The 24,380-nt window shown below is 40.1% G+C and overlaps 1 protein-coding gene across 1 annotated transcript in view; it reads right to left on the bottom strand.

Annotated features, from left to right (window-relative positions):
- Window positions 1–12,179: 12,179 nt before the first annotated feature.
- Window positions 12,180–24,380, bottom strand: part of nrxn3a (neurexin 3a) — a gene marked incomplete at both ends in the record, with an annotated part of 134,836 nt that continues 122,635 nt past the window's right edge. Inside the window, one exon of the mRNA XM_079174961.1 lies at window positions 12,180–12,484. Coding sequence (XP_079031087.1) covers window positions 12,180–12,484 — 305 coding nt within the window. The remainder of the gene's footprint in view (window positions 12,485–24,380) is intronic.

Below are 24,380 nucleotides of genomic sequence, written 5' to 3' on the forward strand. Positions count from 1 at the left end.
AGGCCCTTAGAATGACTCATGTTATATTGGACTAGTGGCACCATCCACTCCTGAAAGAGTTTAAGCTTTCGCCATGAGGACGTTTCAGGGCAGCTGTTAGGATTCCACGTCTCCTTCATCTCAAGTGCTATTATTATGCTCAATAGCATGTAGCACTGTGGCTGCACTCTTTGCACTCTTCTTACACACTTTCCCATTTTGACATATAGGAGCCATGTATTCTGAGAGCAGAGACGACAGGGTGGAATATAAGTTTTAAGGAGATCAGACAGGAATGAAGGGGCGGGCCCATTTATAATTTTGTAAGTCTGTCCGCTTTCAGCAGGTCAGAAAGAAGGCCAGTTATCAACACAACCAAATCCACGCTCACATCAATAACATACCAGCCAGTTCATTGAAGTAACCCTATATCAGCATTACCCCTCCCGTGTAAGGGACCAGATGCTGACTCATCTTTCTGGCAAAGTCACTCAATCCCTCTGGCTGACAGGCCAGGCCACACAACGGGTGCTTGCTCTTGCCAGACTCCCCATACCGTTGCACAGTGTTGATCCTTTGCCGACGAGTCTACGCTAATGCGTTACTAAAAATCGCCTGAGCAAGACTGAAAGCTGAAATCAAGGAGGCAAAGAGGAGACGTCAAGAGAGACCTCAACACCAACAACACTAAAGATACGTGGCAGGAGATCCATAATGTCACAGGCTATGAAAGCAGGAGCTGCCAGATGAGCTGAAGAACTTTTATTCTCGCTTTGATCTCCTCAACAAAGAGTCAGCTGTGAAGTCTGCCCCGCTTCCAGGGGACCACCCACTGCCAGTCTCCCCAGAGGATGTGTTTCCTCAGGCTGTGAAACTCACCAATCTCCATGCATGAAGTTTAGCTCCTGCTGGACATGGACACTGGTCCCAGCACTGTCCAGCCGAATATGGTTTTTGTTTGGGATTCTGACCGCTTTATACTCTGCCATAAATCATTTCCAGTCGTACTCAGCACCTATCAATACTGCTCCAGCTGAAACATCTGCCGATGTCAGAGCTCACCTGCGGCATTTCAACAGCTTCAATCTTAAGCTCTTCGTTGACAGGACTATTTCCAGCAATGTGTTCATTACTGGGGTGTTACTGCCAAAGGTGTGGAGCTTTAATAAAATGAGTACTGATTCTGTCGCTACAGCTTTTCAAAAGTCAATCAATCAGATTTAATCTGCTGATTTTACATTTAACAAATGACTCCTCACTTCAGATTTTCTTCATTGAAGGCTGATTTTGTGGTTTTCCAACTCGGAGAGGTTGGAAGGAGATAAACGTCTCTAAAACATTACGTAATTTCCACGTAAAAAGCAGGGTAGGTTTGCACATCGTTAACTAGCGTTAGCACTTCTATGCTAGGCTATCTAATGAAGGTATACTGAATGTATACAAGTGCTGCTTTTGCTTTGTAGTGATTGTAACAGTGAAGAAATACCTACCCAGGTTTACAGAAACAGTGTTGCTCCTTACTCTCATTGTCCTCCATCTCGATTGCCAAGTGATGTGATGGTTCACTTTCACACTGTGATCGGTAGACTTTAGCTACTATCTTTATCTTTTTAACCTGTTTTCACTGCTGAATCAGTTTAACATTCTAGATATATCCTTCAAACACATATTGTAAACCCTTCTGTCTGCTTCTCTCTGAAATCGCTTTTTATTTTTCACAAAAAATGGACATTATTATTTAGTAAGTGCAGTTAGTGACAGTGTGGGCTATGGTAGCTCTGACAGCTTGATGGAGTAGCAACGGGGGGGCAGAGCTTAGCAAAGGGTCAATTTATGTTCAGCCACACTTATTGCCAAGCTACGCATATATTCATGTGTTCATGCATCTAATTAGAAAATGTGTTTAAATGAGTTTTAAAGTAATGTAAACTGGTTGATTTAATCAATTACCATCAATTAATTTAACATCGAAATGAAAACACAGATTCATTAGTGATGGCAAAAAAGAACTCGGAGGTGGTGACCTCAAGCTGCACTGGGTCTGTTTGCATCTGAATGCAGAGCAGTCTGAGATCCTGGCCCTGAGGTCTGAGGCCCTGGTGCTCTGCCCCAACACAGCGGATTTAGATGAGTTGCTGCCAAGTAAAGGATTTCCGTATCTTGTGCTTTTGTCCACAAGTGAGAGCAGGCTAGAGAGTGAACTCTGGGAGACCCGGTCAAATGTAAGGCAAGGCAAGGCACGTTTATTTGTATAGCACCTTTCAACAATAAGGCAATTCAAAGTGCTTCACATAAAACCATTAAAAGCATCAAAATATAAGGCAAAAGAAAAGGATATTTAACCACAATTAAGAGCATTGATTGAAACATTTATAACAGTCATTAAAACACTAAAAAGCAGTGTAAGAAATAAAATGCAGAAATTGATTAATATCCTTGAATCTGATTCAATTCAAGGCAGCAGCAAACAGAAAAGTCTTCAATCTTGATTTAAAGGAGCTGAGAGTCTCAGCAGACCAGCAGCTTTCTGGGAATTTGTTCCAGATATGTAGAGCAGACAAACTGAACGCTGCTTCTCCATGTTTAATTCTGACTCTGGGAACAGAAAGTTGATCAGTTCCAGACGACCTAAGGCAGGGGTGTCAAACTCGTTTTCACCCCGGGCCACATCAGCATGATGGTTGCCCTCAAAGGGCCGGATGTAACTGTGTTAGAAAAATTCTCGCGAGACCGATTGAAAATCATTAATCAGTTAACATTTATTCTTTGCAAAGAAGGAGACAGAGTTGATTCACATACAGTATACATGGATCAAGGCTGCTCAGAGGTCTGACTCTGAGCCTCGGATATTTATACCAAGTAAACAATACAGTGTCACAGGCAATACGTCACGAAAGCATAACACACACACAAAATGGCTTCCACGCCATGTAGCCAAGTAGATGTCTGCAACTTCACCTGAGCATTTGTTCTGGCACAAAGGTCACATTCTCATAGTCAGGAAGCTAAGTTCTCATAACATAGCTCTGTACCCATCTTAACGCTCCCACAGTCCTTATTATCATTTCAATCCAGGACATGCTGCTGAGTGTTCTTTCGCATAGACTAAACAACTGTGGTGAGGCAGTTCACACAACAAGGACACATAAGGACACCAAGCTTTTAAAGCACACCTTATAATTAGTCATTTAGATTTTCCCCAACAAACTGTAAGACTGTATAAATGTAACTACTCCCGAACATATTGTTAAACTCTCTCTGCATTTGATTATTGTTTATTCAAGTGTAAACATATTGTACATGCATTTATATAAATGTAAAATGATATGTAAGCATATTTCTCTGTTATTATAACATAAATCAAAGATCAAACTTTTAAAGAAAATATAAAAAACAAATATCATCAAACATAAGTTAGTTATGCTAGTTATTAACTCTGTTCAAAGCATTTTTGTCACAGTTGAGAGGGACATAACTATGTTACCACAAATGATTGTGAGCTGCTAAGAACATGTGTGACAGATGTGGCATCTAACTCAAACAGACAGCCTTGTAGAGGGCGGACAACCAACTAATGAGACGTGGTTTTGATTACAGTAAACATTTGGCTGTATGAACACATACACCTAAACACACTGAATATATTGCAATACATACAAAGTAGTATATTTAATAACTCAAAATAACAATAAGATATGTCTCAGTTCCGGGTGAAGTTGATGAGGTGATGCCGCATGGCCTTGAACACACCAAGTAAACACTTCCTCACCCTAGGACACCATATCACACACCATCCTCATCCATTGATCATGTTTTGAAAATAACAACAAACAAAACACAGCCATTACATTTCACACATATTACACTGTACTTATTCTTGGTTTAAATACAACTGATTTATATTTTTTATTCAATTCAGGTTTTTAAAAATGCTTACCCATTTGTTTTCTGGCCAGATGTCTGACACCGTTTTCCCATGGTCAGTCCGTCAATGTCTGGCTTTAGGTCTTGTTCTGTAGCAATCCATAAAACACTGTGGAGGTTGTCGTCGGTGGTGCGTGATCTGTGCGTTTTCTTGTTTAGATTAATTATTGAAAACATCTGTTCGCACAGGTAGGTGCTCCCAAACATGGACAGAACACAGGCAGCTTGAAGTCGGAGCTGTGGCATCAAAGCAGGAGGCAGGAAACGGTAAAAAATCCTTGATTGCAGCATCCTGGAACTTTGCTCTCAGGTCACTATCGCTTTGAAGCTCTATTAACTCCATCTGAAGGAGATGGGGCGCACTGTCGACGTCGGCGGTGAAAGGATTGGCAAAGATGGCAAAGTCAATGCGCTGTGTTCTGAAGTCAGAGAAGCGCCGATCAAATTCAGTCATTAACCGGTTCACTTTGGTAGCTAATCGAGCACATGAAAAAGCACCAGGAACTGAGGCTGAGATTTCCTGGCAGACAGGAAAGTGTGCAAGATTGTCCTGTTCCAGTTGGGACTTCCATAGCTGCAGTTTACACTGGAAAGCTGTGATCATGTCGGACATCTTTGTGATGACTTGTTTGCATCCCTGCAGCTTCTGATTCAGTTGGGCAAGATGCTCCCACAGTCAAGTCTGCCTTCATGCCTCTTACAAAAATTGACAGTTGTGCTGTGTCCGTGTTCTCTGTGCTTTCATCAACAGCTAATGAAAAAGCCACGTAACTGCTCGACTCTTCGGCTAGCTGTGTTGTCAGATTGCCTGCTAGTTCCTTAACTCGGTCTGCCATGGTGTTCCTTGACAAATTGACATTTTTAAAAGCCTGTACCTGGTCGGGGCACACCTGCTCACAAACCTTGAGCATACACTCCTTCAAAAATGCACCCTCTGAAAAGGACTTGGAAGCTCGGGCGATTTCTTCAGCCACAATAAAGCTAGCTTTCACAGCGGCATCATTTTTGGCTGTAGCTTTTGTGAATATATTCTGCTGCGATTGGAGTCTGCCTTTTAATTCTTGGACAAGTTGATGTTTTTCTTGGAGGCTAAATGTAGCATACTTGGCTTCGTGTTTGGTATCAAAATGCTGACGTAAATTGTATTCTTTCATGACCGACACTGCCTCATTGAACAGAATACAGACCGGTTTCTCTCCTTGAAGAACAAACATATATTCGCTTTCCCATCTGTCATTAAATTTCCTTCCCTCTGTATCAATTTTCCTCTTCGCTCGTGTCTATGGACGGTTAAGCTAGGTCCCAGAAAGACAGTTAGTTTGAGAGATAAAAGTTTGGAACTTCTGCTCGTAGCGAGAAGAGGTTTTTGAATGACTGGCAGCGTAGCGTCAAGCCCTTTTATAAGGGGAGGGCCCTCTTTATGCAGAATGGAGACTCCACCCAGGCATAGTCAGTCTAATTTGGGAACGTTACGGACGGCCATCTGTGGACCTTTTTGCAACGTGGGAGAACACTCAGTGTCCCCTGTTTTTCTCCCTTCGCGATCAGAGTGCACCTCTGGGGGTGGACGCACTGGCTCACCAGTGGCAGAGATAACTCAGCTCCTTTACCAGGAGCCCTGGCCCCTCCCAATACGCAGGGACCTGCTGTCTTGGGCACGCTGAGAAATATTTCATCCCCACCCAGAGAGGCTTGCTCTGTGGGCCTGGCCCATGAGTGGTTCAATCAGAGTGCCGTGGGCCTCCCTCTGAGCGTGATTGAGACCATCCAGAATGCTAGGGCCCCTTCCACGAGGTCCCTCTATGAAAGCAAATGGTTAATTTTTAAGAAATGGTGCTCAGATATTCAGACGGTTCTTTTTCAGTGTTCCGTTGCTGTTATCTTGGCTTTCTTGCAAGATATGGTGGACAAAGGGAAGGCTTTCTCCACCATCAAAGTGTACTTGGCAGCTATTTCTGCCTGTCATATTGGTTCTGAGGGGAGGGCTGTAGGCCAGCATCCCTTGGTCTACCGCTTCATGAAGGGTGCACGCCGTAAACTCCCAGTCTCTAAACCACTGGTCCCATCCTGGGACCTTGCCACCGTGCTGGATGCTCTTTCGGCTCCACCTTTTGAACCACTCGAACAAGTGGACTTGAAAATGTTGGCTTTAAAGACAGCTTTGTTGTTGTCTCTCGCTTCAGCTAAACGAGTAGGTGAGATTCATGCTCTTTCAGTACACCAAGCGTGTACAAAGTTCTTTTTGGGGAATGTAAGGGTGACTTTACATCCTAAGCCTTTATACAGCCTTTATACCTAAGGTGTAAGGGTCATACTCCCCAATTGATCTGGTGTCCTTGGCCATTCTCCTCAGAGGAGCATCAGCGGTTACATATGTTGTGTCCGGTGCGTGCTTTACGCATCTACATTGACAGAACAGAACCAAAGGCTGTAGGAAAAGTGACCAGCTCTTTGTGTCTTGGGCAAAGAACCACTTGGGGAAGCCAGTCTCAAAGCAGCGGCTCACTCATTGGATTGTGGGGGCTATTGCTTTAGCCTATACCTATAAGGGGTTGCAGCCACCAGAGGGGCTGCGTGCTCATTCTACCAGGGGTCTTTCTACCTCATGGGCCCTTTTCAGGGGGATCTCTATTCAGGAGATTTGCGCTGCTGCAAGTTGGGCCTCACCACACACCTTCACCAGGTTCTACCGGCTTGATGTTACAGCTTCTCCATTAGCCCATTCGGTGCTTAGTGTGGTTAAACCGAGTTAAGGCTAATTTAAGGACAGTTGGTTCCCTAGTAACATCTGCCCAGCAATCCGGGAGTCAGTATTTTCCCAATGTGAGACACGAAACGAATGCTATGAAAGAGAACTTTAGGTTACTTGCGTAACCCCAGTTCTCTGAGTAGCATTCGTGAGTGTCTCACCAGACCACCCTCCTTGTACATTCGTAGCAAGAAGAGGTGAGGATTTTTGAATGACTGGCAGCATAGCGTCAAGCCCTTTTATAAGGGGAGGGCCTCCACCCTCCTTGACACTGACACGCTTAGTTCCAGCCAATCCTGGCTGGCAGAATGCAATAGGAGCTTCTGATGAGGTCACACTGAAGGCGTTCCCAATGTGAGACACTCACGAATGCTACTCAGAGAACCGGGGTTACGCAAGCTTTTAGGGCTTGTGGGAAGACACCTGAGAGAAGGGATGTGTTTACAATTTGTAAAAGATCAGCGGTCATGCATTTTGAAATATTTTTGAAAAAGTGTTGGTAGACTGTCAAGGTGAAGAGAAAGCTCAAGTTTACAAGTGAATTTTAATCCCAATCTTTTCAAATAGACAAGGAAGTCGTAACAATTTGATCACAGTTACAGGCAGCCAATGGTGGCAGGGCTCACTCTTAGTTATAGGACAAGAGGGTTGAATATCTGGAAGCAGCTCAGTAGAGAGTTTATGTTGAAGTAAGTCCCTTGCAAAGGATCATGATTTAGTCCCATATATATTGAAGTAGCCTAGAAGTTGTATCAACCTATGGATATAGTCAACAACTGACTGTTAAATCAAATAAAGAAAGTTTAACTGAATAATATCTATAATAACTGTGTTAACCATTGTCCTGTCCTTCGGTAAACCCTCTGCTTTAAACCATTTATATTTAATAACTCAACAAAGATAAGAATATTAAATCATCTTATTGGTTTACCAGAACTTACAATAACAAAAATAAAATCACACTTTTAGGAGTCAATTAGCCTATGCTAACCTTACAAAATAAGTATCTACAAAGGTAATACAAAAATGGAAAGAATCAGAATTAGATCCGTTTAATTGCCAAAGTATGTTGCACATACAAGGAATTTGACTAGGTGGATGGTGCATACCATTAACAATCAACACAGTGCAAAATACAAGACATGATTTAAAAATAGAAACATTGAAATTTACAATAAAATATAAACATATGGTAAGTAAACAAACAAATAAGAGTATATTGAAACAAGTATATTATTAAAGTGTCAAGTGTATATTAATAGGGAAAGAAGTGCAAGGGTGTTTAAGAAATAATTGTCCTGGGGATGTCAGAGTCAGTGGGCGTCCTGGGCTTTGTTAAGTACAACTATTTTTGTGTAGTGATGTTTTGGTCCTGATGGACCGCAGCCTCCTGCCAGATGGAAGGGGCTCAAACGGTTTGTGTCCAGGGTGAGAGGGGTCGGCTACAATCCTTCTTGCTCGCTTCAGGGTCCTGGAGGCGAACAAGTCGTGGAGGGACAGCAGATTGCAGCTAATCATCCTCTCAGCAGAGCGAATGATACGCTGCAGTCTAAACTTATCCTTGGCAGTGGCTACAGCGTACCAGACCGTGATGGAGGTGACGAACAGCTAACAGCTATTACCTCTTTTAACTCTTTTAACTAACATGAATCAACAGCAATCTACGGCATTAACTACTGGGGGCACACAAAGGAAAATTAAACTCAAAGCCGACAATAAACAAATAAAACAAGGCCTGAATGTAGCTTGGAAGCAACGAGTGTGTGTGGTAACTTAACCCGGTACCAACATGCTTTTAACTGCTTTTTCCAGAGTCCACCACGGAGACTGGCCCTGACTGCACTTCGTGAACTCTTTGCTGAAGAGGACAGGGCCATCACCTCAATACACATGGCACAAGTACCATCATGTTGACTGACACAGAGGGAAACATGTTTTGGACATGTATAGGAGCCAACCTGTTGTGGTGACCTAAACCAACCTAGTAGTCTTGTTTAATTTAAGTACCTAGTACTTGTCTTCCAAGCCTCCTCAACTCCATCGTAGCAAACCTTTTCAACAGCTGGGGACACCATTATTGTGGAAACGTCCTGTCTCGTACCAGAAAAAGCATATCATCTTCCTCAAAAAGAACTGCTCACATACTAACCTGTTCCTTGATATTGGTTGACCTTAAACAACGTCTGCCTCTTGCACACACACAACATCCACTCAGTAAGCATTTTTTGTATTTTTAACTAAATGCAATTGATGTTTTGATTACATGGACTATATTTTCATGTCAACATCAGGAATTGGTTAATAAGGCCATTTGCACAACAAACTGAATTTGAGTGTTGAATGAATTTCAAGAAGATAAAATGTTTACACAATAAACAAATGTACATATAGTAGAGAAAAGAGCTGTAGTCATTTCTAGAAACATAGTTGGTCTAGTAATGAGGCAATGAGGTTTTCATTTCGGTGTGGTATCGGTATTGAATTTAGGTAGCGATATTGGAAGCAGTATTGAACATTTTCAAACAATATCCAACCCCAGCTAAGAGCAATCAGTTTGCCATGTTTCTCTCTCTCGCTCTGGCTACTTCTCCAACCCCTTAAACAAGTATAATTGTGTGGATGTAATGTCTCTCTTTATGGACCAATCTGGGGCAACAAAAATAAAAACCCTGTGAACACAAGCAGATAGTCTGTCTCACCTTGGGTCGCGAGTACGTTTCAAACAATCTATGAAAATCTTAAGTGACATGGCCAACTATTGTCATAACTGTAGTATTTCTACTGCTATGCACATTTTAACTCTGTGGATTTACCCAGAGTCCATTCAGACCTATAGAGAGTTTTGAACTGTGGGGTTTGAGCTCCATTCACACAGTATTGTATCCTTTGATGTCAGTGAGCTTTACAGAGATCCCCGCTGATGAAGCAGTGATGCTTATTACGGTCGAGTCTAGATAGATACCCTGGAGCATGACAAATAAACAACATAAAAATTAGCTCAGTAGTTTGCCTCAAATGGCACATTCATACTGGTGGCGATGCAAATTTGCAACAGTTGTAGCACTTCTCTAAAGGTTTTGAATAGATTTGCGCAGATAGAGGATCGACTGAATAGCCACTAGCACAGGACCTCAGCTTGCAAGAAATAACTCACCTCATCTTGGATCAGATCATCTACCTACAAGAGTTTGACTACATGTACTGTAAAGTTGCAGGCAAACTAAGGGTATAGTCATTGGGTCACCCATCTCCTAGACTGAAGCCAACTTGTAGATGGAACATTTTGAAAAAAAATCCCAGATGATGGCCTCAACCCCCGATCTTATACCAGTATGTGGTAGACATTCAGTAAACTGCACTACTCCAGTGTGTCAACAACTTCATCCAGCAAATCAATAACATCAAGCCGCATATCTTAACTAGTGAGCAAGAACCACACCCACACAGTGCTGATGCAGCAGATTGCTCAACTTTGATTGTTGCTTATTTAGTCACTAATATTTAATGTTATACAGAAAGACTAAATATTTGGGCCTTTAAAACAGCCTCACTTTCTCTTTTCTGTTGAGTCTAAATGATTTGGTTCTTTGGTAAAAAATGAGGGCAAATATTAAAGTGGTAGAGCATTGCCAAAAGGAGAATTAACTGGATTTATCCAAGGACTACAGTATAATTTCAGAGAAAAAACAATGTTTTATTTGTTATCAAACTGATGAAAAAAGGTTATGAAAAGTAACAATTATAACACAAAAATGTGAATTTCAGGCAAGTAATAGATTGCACCTTCACATCATTAAATGACAATGGCAGATAATGGAAACACAAATGAACAGTAAAATATTGTTAACTAATGATAAAAAGGTGACAAAACAATGATTTGAGGTGACCAGTCCCACTTCAGCCCCGACCCCCACCCCCCCACATACACACACCACCACCATTTTAGCTCTTTTGAACCGTGAAAACCCATCCATTACAGCCTCTTTGTCTTCCTGTATTTGTCATAACTTTGACTTTATTCTCTTTCCAAAAGAAATATCACTAGTGTAACCCAGAACAAGAAAGCCATGATACAGAAGGAAGGGCACCTTCATTGGACAACTGCAAGTAGTTCAATATTCATGCAACTTTAGAAACATCTCAGGTTAGAACTCTAGGCTAACAATACATTTTATTCTTTATGAAATATCAATATGATTCTCCACATTCCAGCTTTTTCTCCATTTAAATTAACAGTTAATAGATTCTTTCATAAAATACGTCGATAAATCATGTGTTCAGTCTGTACAATAGAAGTACTAAAAATTACAACTGTCGTGATATATGTACAGTTTTCTACCTACAAAGTACAACAGCTAGCATGTAATAAAATATGTAAACAAATTTTATGTTTTTGACACAGTTTACTGTGACAGCAGATAGAATTCACACTTTCAACATTTGATTTATTTCTGTATACACATTTGTTAACAGTGTTTAGTACTGCATTTATCTTTCTCCTCACTCCTCCATAGAAAATGAGAACAGCAACGAACCAACATACAGTTTTGCAAAAAGATAAAACCACCACTGGCTGTGCATCAATAATAGATTTTTTAAGAGATCATTTTTTCCATGTTTATCATTTTTGAGGGTTTCAAAAAGAGGATAGGGTCTAAGTTCTGATCAGATAATGAAGAATTGTTTGGCATCAACGAAGAGAACATGGTCCGATTTGAACACTGTATACTGGACTTTTACTGTACTGGACTTTACTGTAGCATTAGGATGGCATGCATTTGACAATCAGTTGCTTTTTACCTAGAGAACCAGCCACTTCTTTCCACAAGGTGAGTCACTCTGTCTGTCAAACAATGACAAGAATTGTGGTGAATCAGATGCCAGAGCGTACGGATTTTAGGAGATCTGTCCATGGCAATTTGCTCACTTGGTATCATTCATACACAGAAATAGTCTTTTCTTGCTGTTCTTTTTGTCATTTTTTCCCTTTTGCTTAAAGCAAAATAAGTCAGACACCACACTTGTATTATGTATAAACCATAAAAAATGTATCATACTCTGATGCATCAAGAGTCCTTTTTTAACTTTTACAATGACAGTGTGCCTGACCCCCTCTTGTTAAGCACTACATGTTGCTTACATGCTGAAAATGTAAAGATTATGAGCCTTTTGTAATTAACAATCTTACAAAAACAATTTTTTGTTTAATGCCAAGGATCACATAGCTCTAAAAGTCACTTAGGAGAATGATGTAGCTGTGAAATATTTCTATACTGATAACGTCTCGGACCAGATAGAAGAGTAAGGTCTCTAAAGTTGCTAGTTAGCCTTGTCGTTATGCTTACAATAGTAAGTGTGCTTTATATTACAGTACATATCATCATTTCAACTACTCAGCACAGTATAAGATTATTCAAGTTCCATGTTATACCATCATTTGTCATAGCTCCTCGCAAGGAAACTGATAAGTAAATGTTCTGTTAGTGCTTTCTTTCTTCACTCTCTCATGCTCACAAAAGTCTCACAGTCACACGTAGTACTCCTTATCCTTATTTTTCTGTTTCTTGTTGCTGCCTTTCAAGCTCTGCTGTTTGTCCTTCATGACAGCGCCATTGCTCTGCACAGCTGAGTTGGTTATGTAGTTCCTGCTCTCGTCCACCTGGTAGGAGCCTTCATCCCTGTTCCTGTACTTATACATGGCATACAGAAGGATGAGGATGCACAGGGCAGCGGCCGCCACTATTCCGATGACCATCCCGGTGGTGCTGCTAGATTCACGGACCACTTCCGAGGGCCCTGGAACTCGCCTGACGCCCGGCTCTGTGGGGAGTGCTGTGGGTATATTACGGAACATTGGGGAGGTTATTAATGGGCCCCTCAGCTTGGTGCTGTCTACCTCAAAGGATGTGGGCAATGGAAGCAACACTAGGTCGGGCTGGGGTTTTAGCTTGCGGTTATTCATTTTGCCGGCTGTTTGGCCGGAGCATTGTTGAGGGGTGCGGTGGAGGCAGAGGTGGCGGTGGTGCGGCTCTGGTCGGCGGTTAGTAGTGTGGCGGTAGTGGTAGTCCTAACGCGTCTGGAGATTGGGATTGAAGGTTTGTTAGGTCTAAAAGTCTTGGGTGCGTGAGTATTGTAGCCACCTTCAAAGCCTGACGTGGATGAGGTCTTATCTGTTACCAAGGAGAAGGTCGTGTAAAAATCTTCATCATCAGTAGGGGGCAGGTTAGACTTGAACGCTTCCCCAGAGCCATACCCCGATATCACCAAGCCATCATCATCACAATCATCGCTGCCTCGGTTCGACAAGCAAGGTACCCCCGCCTCAGTGGCCTTGGACAGGGACTCTTTGGTGGTCTCAACAATGGTGAGGAGTGAGTGGTGTGTTGAGGGAGTGGGAATGAAGGGTGCACAAGGAGCTACAGAGGGGTGCACTAATGGATCCTGAAGTACTGGGATGACTAACTCAGCTCCTGGGGTTGGAGACAGACAGGCAGTCATGTTAGAGGCCAGCATGGGGATTCATCTGGATGAACTAAATATCAATTTAAAACTGCTAAATCAAGAATAAATAAAGTAAAATTGACATAAATTATATATTGCAAAAGGTTTAAGAGGATGAGCCAGAAAAGTTAAGTTAAATATGCATTACATGTAATGTGCTTGCTAGAGTTAAGTATCATTGTTTTTTACTAAATATCCTTTCAAAAACTTTGAAGGGAAAATAAAATCTTCAACTGTAAACTGATAAACTGCATTACTAAATACAAAACGAATTCTGAAAAAGTATTAAGCCGAGTAGTTACAGGCAAAATACTATAGTTTTTCTCATTCCTTTATTCCCCCATTTATTAAATAAGAAGTACAACTTATATTATTAAAAAAAGACTTTCCTGCAGTAAGCCAGATCAAATAAAATGTATTATCCAAACTGCAGATTGCTATCATAATAGAAATGGCAAAGGCTCTCCAATCATCTTAAACCCATTGCTTTATTCACAGAACATTTGAATTATAGTTCTACCAACATTTCTCAGATGCAGAGCTGTTCTGGAGGTAAAGTTATCTCAATCTTAAAGTAACCTTTCAGTGAGAAAATACAAATAACCAGTTTGTTTGTTGTAGCCACCTTGAACAGTGAGGATGGAACTGTTTGTAAAAACTGATTCAGAGAGAAATGAATTGGATACAAATTACTGATATCTTCATTCTCAAGAGAAGTCTGGTTAATCACGACTGATTGGACGCATCTTCCAGGCTATTTTTCATGATATACAGTATGACAAATAATTCTAGAAAGTCAACCGCTGTATTGCCATGTGCAAACCATTTGTGGAAACTAAAAATCTGAAAGTTTGCATATCATGACCTAGAGTTCACTACCAAGAAATGTGTACATTTTAGTTTTGTCAATTTGTTTGTACGTACAATCTTTTCTAGTAGCTAATTTGTACAAACTATCAACAGGTCAGGATCAAATGTGTGCAAATGACATGGAAGGTATTCCAGAGTGGAACGCTAACAGACTAGATAGCTTGGATTGTAGAAAGCTTTTGTCACAAATCAGGGAGACTGATCATGGAAGTGTCATTCTGCTGACATTCAAATGTTTCTTCTCCATTCCTTTTCACTGGCTTCTTGATGGCTTATTTGCTTTTTATTCAACACGTGACATTGATTTTGTTTTAAAAGCAGCTCTGCAACCAAGAAAAAGCTGTTTAACTATAACGGCTTTAAGAGTATACTTTATCAATGGCAGAGCAAAGTCACCTGAATGCTCACCCTTTGTGAAATACTAGCCTGAGTGAAAGATGTCATGACATGTACTCGTAAAATATAAAATCAGAACAATTATGTTAAACTGTAATATATAATGCTCAAATCTACACTGTATGAATCTGACACATTTGACAGCGTTATTAAGTGACTTCTATTTGTTGTACTGTTCACCAGATCACTTTCTGCTACGCTTGCTAATTATAAGGCTTTTTAGGGATGTGTTTATTTCCTCACCATAATCCATGAATCCTTGTTCCATTTGACAATCTTGATAAATAACCCTTTCTTTATTTTTTCAACTGTATGACCAGTCTTAGTAGAAATGACTTATTACTGAAGTTGCTGTAAGTATAACTGCTATACCCAATACAACAATATCTGTTCATACTTTTGAACAACTAGCAACTGGCAAACTTCAACCTATAGGTGATAAACAACATTATCATAACATTTATAGTCCTTTTATTGAATAGTTTGCCAATAATTGCCAGTGTTCCATTTGTCTTGCTGTGGACTGTAAATTGTATACAGCTGCTTGTTAAACAATGAAATCTCATTGTCCTTTCTGTATTTGTTAAAAACAGAGGATGTAACATAGAGCTGGGCTTACTAAGTTACCCATCACTACAATTCAATAACAAAAGGCTTTAAATGACCACATTCATTACACTGTAGTAACGTTGCTCTGTATGCTTCCCTATGTGCTTTATCAATAGCGCTTCAGTCATTGCAGATTCTTTATGAAGTGTTGAACGTTAGTTCTGAAAATATAAATAAAGGTTTTTTCTCTATCGGCATTACCTTCAGTGCTAAATAGCACATTTTTGAAAAAAGTGCAATAAAGTTAGATTTATTCATCATGGAAATATGATCTCAGGTATTATTGGAGTGAACATTCAAAGTGCCATTGACATGAAAACTATCCGCCGCCATCAAGCATGTGCATACTGAATCTTTGATGCACATTGCATATACTTAAAGCAAACTGTTGAGTAACTCACCAACTATCACAAACACCAACATATGCATTCACAAGCACAACACTCTGTAGATCAAGGCCATTTTATTCTATCATTTCAAACTTTTAAAGATGCATTCAGTTCTCAATGTTCACAACTTGACTGGAGATGCAGTCCGTAAGCTTTCTGAAACCTTTTAATAGATGCTGTAGTAGGTAGGTGAAAGTAAATGTAGTATTACTCAATGATGAATAGTGGGTCAACCTATGTCATATGATTTGATCCAATTAAATCACAGTGTACCATGTGATAACATAGGATTTTTGAGTTGGTCTATCTTTTTTATTTGGAATATATGGAAGAGAAATGTGGCTGAATAGTAGAGAAACTAGCTCAACGCACAGAAATCGAATAGCTTCAGAAGCCCGGTGAGGAGGAGTAATCCATATGATGGAACTCTCCACTCAGACACCAGTTTACAACTTTTAGCACCGACCTTTTTCAAAGGATTGGTGGTTCCTTGAGCTTTAAATAATTCAGTGATGTGTAATTGCTACATGTAGCACCTAGCACGTTAATTAGTCACTTTGCTTTTCGTGTGAGGTACACAAGAATACAAATGTTGAGATGCTCCACTATTCATATCTTACAGACTGCATCTTGAAAAAAACAATTCAAAGAGAGTGTAAACATACATACTGTGTATTGTCAACTTACATCAACAAATTGCCCACATGATTTAGGCATGAAGAAAAGATTTTACAAAGGAAAAGTTGTGTAAGAATGTTGGATAGCCACTTGGTACCGTTAAAGATCATTTTTATCCATTGTAGATTGTGTTCTATCTTAAACACGACGGTACAGGGAGGCAACAACACATACATCCACAACACATAACATAAAAAATAAACACCATAATTCTGTTTTTTATGTTTTGTTTTTTCCTGGTAAATAATTTGTTTGTATTTTTTTTTTACAAAAAATGTGTATCTACATTTTTTTCATTGCAATAGACTTCAATAGTATCTAAAATCTATTCATGTTACAGTTTTTGCTTTAATTGTAATTTGATCTTTCATGTAGAATGGATGGATGACATTATACTTTAATATCTCTAAAGACAAGGGAGAAGGTGAAGAGGGGGTGGGACCTATGAACATACTACATAGGATATGAGGGTGATGAGGGTGACAGTGTAAGTCAGTTGCCATGTCCATGTAAAGGCAGTACGAAGCGGTCGGGCGGCATTAGAGCTTTTGGCTGTAAGGAAGGGATGGGGATATACAAACAATGAGCAATATACATGCCCATCTACAGAAAAGAACAGAAGAACTCTAACACTGACAAGTCTGACAAACCCTAAACTGCAACTTCTTAGCCATGCAATTCATTTGTTTTTTGTCTTACAGTCAAAATATTATTCCACAAAGATTAATTTGATTTGTCAAAATAGATTTTTAGAAAATCAGACAAATGGAAGATATGTGAGAAGAGGATCGGGAACTGCTCCACCTACTAATTTGTGGGCTTTTGTATACGTTTAAAAAAATGCATGAAGTTGAGTTGATCGATTTTTAACTTTCCTCTTTTAATTAAATATTTGCCAGGAAAGCATTCTGTAGGAAATAAAACACACAAGTTAGTCCCTGAAGTAGTTCCAAATAAAAAGAAAAGTCTAATTATATCAAGAAATATTCCACACTGTGATTTAAATATTATCTGATTGACAATAAAACAAACCAAACATACATAATAAGCCAAAAACCATAATCAGAACCAAAATGGCAGTGATCAATTGGATAAATACAAAAAATATGACCAGTTAAAACTGTCAAATGAAAAATGTTAAGATGAAAGAACAAAGCCAAAATATTGCACACACTACAACCAGATGCACACAATATAAAACAGACACTGTTGAGAGAGGCACTCGACTGGAGGACGAGCTCCTCTCTCATGTGTTTCTTGATGACAAATCTATCCGTAGTGTTAGTCTTTAAACATGAACCCGCCGTGCATTCTGGGTGTACATCAGAGAGAGACGGTACTGGCTGAGGATGGGCTATTATTATTCTTTGGTTTTGTTTTAGTTGTACTGCAGGATGTTGATGCATGCTTGAAGTAAGTTGCATTTAGGGAAAGTAGAAAAGAAACAACACAGCAAACTGGGAGCAGGTAAGACTGACCAATGTTAGAAAAATAGGAGACGGACACTGTGTCCCAATCCCTTACTATTAATGAATAGTGAATAAAGTTTGTACTGACAAGAAACCATATGTGATACTCATGAAACAACATGTGTGCAGACAGACGTCAGTCAAAGTGCAACTTTGTAAAGCTACAGCCAATTCTTCTCTATTTCTGTTGTGCGTTGCATTGCCATGTGCATCACCACACTCAACATCAAGTGAATTCTGTATGCAAACTGACATGTTTGAGTATACATCATTTTGCCACTTTTCCAACGTGAACACCCCCCCCCCCCACCCCACCCCCAAAAAAACAGAAAACTGGGTACTAGAGTGTAGTATGCAATTGGGACACAGCTCAAGATTAACTAATAGCATTGGGGAAGAGGGACAAAATAAAACCACAGAACACTCAAAATTTTGTGATGTACTGTATATGAAATGCAATTTATTCGGGATTCAAGTATGATAAAGAGTCAAAAGAAAAAGCTTAAAGCTGATACCCATGACATTGTGCATGTTGTCATCCAAGTGGAAGCTGCAGTTTGTGTGAAAACTTGTAGTCAAAGCAAAGCTTGTTCCAACTAATGCAATTAGATACTGGTGGACTTAAGCCTTTGAGTTTGTTGAATGAGCATACTAACATGTTGACGAGCTCATCAATATTTCTCATTAGCAGTTTACACGGTAGGTCCATGGATGCTTTCACACTGGCATTTAAAGCTAGCGTACGTAATGTCTAGGATTCTTGCCGCTACTACTACCCCGACCTTCATCGCTTCATATTGTTCTCCTCCCACCCACAGCTGCAGCCTAAACAGTTTTAATAGATACAATTGAAGGAAGCAGAGTTACTGAAGTCACATCTATTTGACCTGCTGTCATGTTGTTGGAATAAAACTGAACATCATGAAACTTCACGTCTTATTTCGTAAGTTTACTTGGGAGATTTTTGCAAGAAACGACTGCCTGCCAAAAACCCACAGCAGTAGATATCAGACAGCTGCAGCAGAAGTTGACGTTTGCACCAGTTGGCCAACTAAACAGTTTAGGAAAGGCAGCAAATAAAAAGCTGCAGATCTGTGCTGGACATAAACACACGGGAACTCATTTGTGCAATTATTGCGAAACTACATGAATGCAGCCCAAATGCCCTATCTTACAATGTTCATGATGGTGAAACACACTGTAATGCGTGTGGAAACAAGCTGAGAATATCACCTGATTTATGGAGGTAACCATCTGTATGTTGACCTAACGTTAGCAGATGTGTTTAGTTGGTTAGATGGTGACGGGTTGTTGTTTGTGGGTTTTGGCAGGTAGCTGCTGTCCCCTCTTTCAGGTATATATATATATATACAACACTGAATCTTTTAATGGTAAGGAGTACCAGACTGTACCGGCCTACGGTCACCACTGGTAATGTCTTTTAGAAAGTGTAGTTCTATTTGTTTCTCTAAATCAAAAGCTCCAAAAAAAGAAAAATATCTGGTGGCTGTCGCAGGACCGTTATAAGAGATATATACGATTCCACCAGCTGCTAGTTTAACAGCTGTGAGTACTACCAGCAGCCATGTTGTTTGGTTACCTTCATAATGATCATTTTTGGGGGAGTTGCATTGAAGGAAGACTTGAGGGGATGAACTCTCAGTGTTGGTTACTTGACGACTTTCTCGGGGTTCATAGCGCTAGTGCTGCTAGCTACCTTCATAGGAGGAGAGTTGTCAACACTGGGTTTTTAGGTTGGATTATTTCTTAAATCGGTGCTGGTTTCTCCGATGTTTCTCCTCAAGCTTTGAGTTCAAATCATAAGGGGTTTGCAATATAGTTTTTTATTTAGTTGTGTGTTGTTGCTAATACTCACTAAGTACAACTTGACACTGCACATTACTTTTGCCCATGGCAGGAAGTGAAAAAGAGGTATTTGATTTACATGTATTGGACGGTGGGGTAAATTGAGCACACATTGCTCTGACCATTCACATATGCCGAAACAGGGGCCGACGTTTCCTCACATTCGTGTGTTGAGGAAAACGTAAATGTACCATCAGAACAACAGTTATCCAGTGTGAAAGCATCAGCGGTCGGACTCAGGTTCAAACAAACAAACCTAGACTCCACCACTTCCAAGGATGTATAAAAGCTTGACCACAAAATATTACGGATACCAGCTTTAACCCCAAAGTGCATTTTGACTTATGATTCAATACTTTGCCTAATGCAACCCACATGGTTTTGCCATGTCGGTAAAAATAGAATCGGAGAGGAATTCCATAAGATGGCATGTCTGATTTCATAGTCTATGCTCAAAGGAAAATATATGGAGACCAGACGGTCTGTTCACCAACTGCTTTTAAAGCACCAGTCAGTGACCACAAAGCATACATTGTGTATTATCATATTTGGGTAAAACTGCTTTAATGGGAACTTTTAACAACGTTTAATGTTTGATTCATTTAACTGGCAGGAATTGAATATAATATTCATAAAAGTGTTTTTATTAGTATAATGACCTGCAACTAAGAATCATTGTGTTTTTTTTCGCTTAGAAAAAGCCATTTCTCTTTACATAGGCAAAATTAATACTTCATATCAATATATATGAGAAACCTCTGCTCTGTCCTCAGTCTCTCATCCACCACCACTATGTTTACACCAACACAGGACGCTAGCTAACTAACAGCACATTGTTACAAACAAACTAAAGCAAAAGCTGCCAGGAGGACAAATCAGCCAGGAGGACAGAGGAAAGGAGGGCAGGAGGACAGAGGACATAGGACAGAGAAAAGGAGGGCAGGAGGACAGAGGACAGAGGACATAGGAAAGAGAAAAGGAGGGCAGGAGGACAGAGGAAAGGAGGGCAGGAGGACAGAGGACATAGGACAGAGAAAAGGAGGGCAGGAGGACAGAGGACATAGGACATAGGACAGAGAAAAGGAGGGCAGGAGGACAGAAGAACAGAGGACATAGGACAGAGAAAAGGAGGGCAGGAGGACAGAGGACATAGGACATAAGACAGAGAAAAGGAGGGCAGGAGGACAGAGGAAAGGAGGGCAGGAGAACAGAAGAACAGAGGACATGTGGACAAGAGGACAGGAGGACAGGAGGACAGAGGACAGAGGGCAGGAGGATGGAGGGCAGGAGGACGGAGGGCAGGAGGACAGAGGAAAGGAGGGCAGGAGGACAGGAGAACAGAAGAACAGAGGACAGAGGACAGGGGGCAGGAGGACAGAGGGCAGGAGGACGGAGGGCAGGAGGACGGAGGGCAGGAGGACAGAGGAAAGGAGGGCAGAGGACATAGGACATAGGACAGAGAAAAGGAGGGCAGGAGGACAGAGGACATAGGACAGAGAAAAGGAGGGCAGGAGGACAGAGGACAGGAGGGCAGAGGACTGAGGGCAGGGGGACAGAGTATAGAGGACAGGAGGACAGGAGGACAGAGAAAAGGAGGGCAGGAGGACAGGAGAACAAAAGAACAGAGGACAGGAGGACAGGAGGACGCAGGAGGACAGAGGACATAGGACAGGAGGACATAGGACAGAGGAAAGGAGGACAGAATATAGAGGAGAGAGGACAGAGGACAGGAGGACAGACTGATACTGATAGATGTCGGTGTTCTTCATTCTTTATAAACTTCACTCAGAAATGATATTTAATTTATTGACATTTTGTTTCCAGTGCGATATTAATAACTTGATATAGTGACTTTGCTGTTGTACACATGACTGTTGCTGCTCTAGAAACTATATTTTTACATCTTAATTGTAAATCAATTATATTCCTGTTCTGAATTTACTTGTTTTTGAAATTCTATATGTTTTTAAAAGCAACTATTTATTCATGAAGAAGAAGAGAGTGTTGATCAGAGTAGCCTCTAGTAGTAATACAATCCTAAAGATATCTAACCCTACCTGAAGGCCACCGTAGTTCTCACGCTTTGAAAGGGAGGGAGGAGCAGAGGGGTATTCAGTTGGCTGCAACTACATACACTGGTGGTGCAACTCCTTCCTGGATGCCACTACATCTAACACACTGTTCCTTTCATTTAACTAATCTCTATTTAATGTTATTAACCATTGTCTCTAACAATGTGCATGCTGCATACAGCTCTCGCTCTCGCTCTCGCCCTCGTTCTCGCTCAGAACAGCTGTTTGGAGGAAATCTGACCACATGACGCCTGCATTGCACACTTCTGAGGAGTTTTCCTAGTTTTTGCCGAGTCAGTGTGGTCAGACATCTTTAAGAATTGTGCATGTGCTAAGAATTAGCTGGTTTAGTGAGGACATAATCTAAACCAGCTATAGTTCTGACTTGTGAGAAGCACGTTTTGATCAAGAAAGGTCTAAGAGCTTGTCTAGACACTATCCCACCTTTTATTTGCCACGTTGTATTTGAGTGACACTTGCAGCTTTAAGATTTTAACCTGGACATTAATAGGAACAAATGTATTATTTATCATTGGCCATGGGGTGTTTTTGTACCATTCTCATATTGTATGAGTCAGAATCTATGGTCTCCAAGAAAAAATATCAAACCTGTTCACTTGGTCAGAAAATATCTAACAGTTTACACTATTAGGTAATCAAGAACCCTCCCTAATTGCCATCTTATGAAATTAATTAAAAGGAAAGGTGAACACAACAGATTTACAACAGAGAAATAACTTCTCCAGATAAAGCAGACACACAACAGCAACACTGACAAAATAAAGACGGGGTAAGATATTCATATGGTTTCCAATTTAAACACAAATGTAGACAAAGCAACCAAGTTAGTCTAAATATGGGGGCATGGAGTCAAGGATCAATCAAAAAACATGCAAAGAAATGATAAAAGGTCACCCTGCAGAGAAATATTAAAGTGGAAAATACTAGAACTTGTGGCAAAAAAAAAATGTTTTTAAGCCATCCGCACTAAAATAGGTTCAAATGCAGTGTAGCAATAGGAGGGAGTTGGCAGAGGAAGGACACTGGAAGATTTAAGAGGGTGCAACAGTATCCAAAAAGCAACTGCTGTCGGTTACACAAGTAACTGTTCTTGTTAAAGATGAAAAAGTTGATGGTAAAAAAAGATTTATTTTTTTGCCTTTTTATTTGCTTTGAAAATTGAAATAGGGATGTTTTCATTAAAAGCCACCTGGAACCCCCGAATATATATGCAGAAACAATTATCACCCACCAAAACATCATGCCACACATGATGAGGCCAAAATACAACTGCATGTTTTTGGGATGATTGGCGAATAGACGAGAATGATGTCTCGATAACACAATTTAGAATAGACATAACAAAACAGGAAATAGCATTTACTCCCAAAATAATACAACAAAGGAAATTCAAAATAAAAGCATGCAGTCAACGTCAAAGTGATGTTAGGGTTAGAATGATGTGAATTTCTGTGTAAACACATGATTGGATGACTGGGGCCCTGTCTTTGTCTTTCTTCACAAATTCTCGTGAATCTCAGACTACATACTAGAGCGTTACACCCATGTACACCTCAACCTTTCACATACTCTTTGAAACAAATTGGGAATGACCTTCAAAAGGGAGAAAAACACTGAAATCCTCACCAATCATGCTTTTCAATGTTACCATTAGGTATTTGACTTCAAATCTATCTGATTTTTCCCCAGATTTTTATTTGCAAAATAGCTCACCTTGATTTCTTGATCGATTTCAGATATTATTGAGAAACAAGTCTGATTGTTTGGTTAATAATAATAATGATAATATTAAAAATATATATAATGGTTTCAATGATGATGTATTTTAAGCACGTTTGTCAGTGGGAGGCCTGTACATCTGTAGGTAGCAGAGGAGTTGAGTATGTGAATGTACTGTAACAGGAACGTTTTTACAGGACTGGGACAGCTCGTCTTTATTCCCAACGTCAACTGAAGCTTACATGCCATTTAAACCCAACAGCAGCTCGTTAAAGGCATTCTGTTTGCTGTCTGGGTGGATATCATGAATTGAATTACTTATGAGAGCATTTAAATAAGCACTATAGTTGAGAGGTTATGTTGAATTATTTTAAATGGGCTATAACTATACAGAAACATTATGTTATGAACATGCTCAAACTAAAAACCTTCAGAAAGGTGTGTGACAGTCTGATTATTCAGTATGGAAGTGTCCACATGACTGTTTGCTGTATCCTACTAAATTGATGTCACTTAAATACGGAAATTCCCAAATTCTTTCAAACTAATTCCCTAAGCTATCACAAGGCTTAGACATTTCAGAATTTCTAATATTTAGATACAAAAAAGACAGAATAACGAGTACACCTGAAAGCAAATGTATGACCCAAAAAAAGGAAAAAATGACAGAATACACAGAAATTCAATGATATCTGTTCTCTAGTACATGTACCAAAGTAAGCCAAAATGGAAAAATGAAAATGAAAATAAAACATCACTGTAGTCTATACAACACTTTGCATTTTAGCTGAAAATAAATTGAAAATGAAGGACTGTTGTATCAAAATGAAATCAGTAGAGCAGTGAATGGCAGGAGCAGTGGACTCAAGCATGATGGGATATATTTTGCAGCATCAGTGCAGAGAACATGATTCACCCTCATACAAATTGTGCACATTTGTGATGTCATGTACGAACCCTTATTATTCCTCTCAGCAGGCAGAATTTGTATGCATATTAGTGACCATGTTAACCGCTTCAGAAGACCCCATGTGCAAGTGTAGCTCATGCTATGAACGGCTCTCTGGGTTAGTGAATGAAACTGAACAAACTCTCTCTGTGACTGATACATCAGTTCAATCTTTCTTTTGCAATTTAA

The sequence above is a fragment of the Pholis gunnellus genome, assembly GCF_910591455.1.
Source record: "Pholis gunnellus genome assembly, chromosome: 15".
NCBI classification, from domain to species: domain Eukaryota; kingdom Metazoa; phylum Chordata; class Actinopteri; order Perciformes; family Pholidae; genus Pholis; species Pholis gunnellus.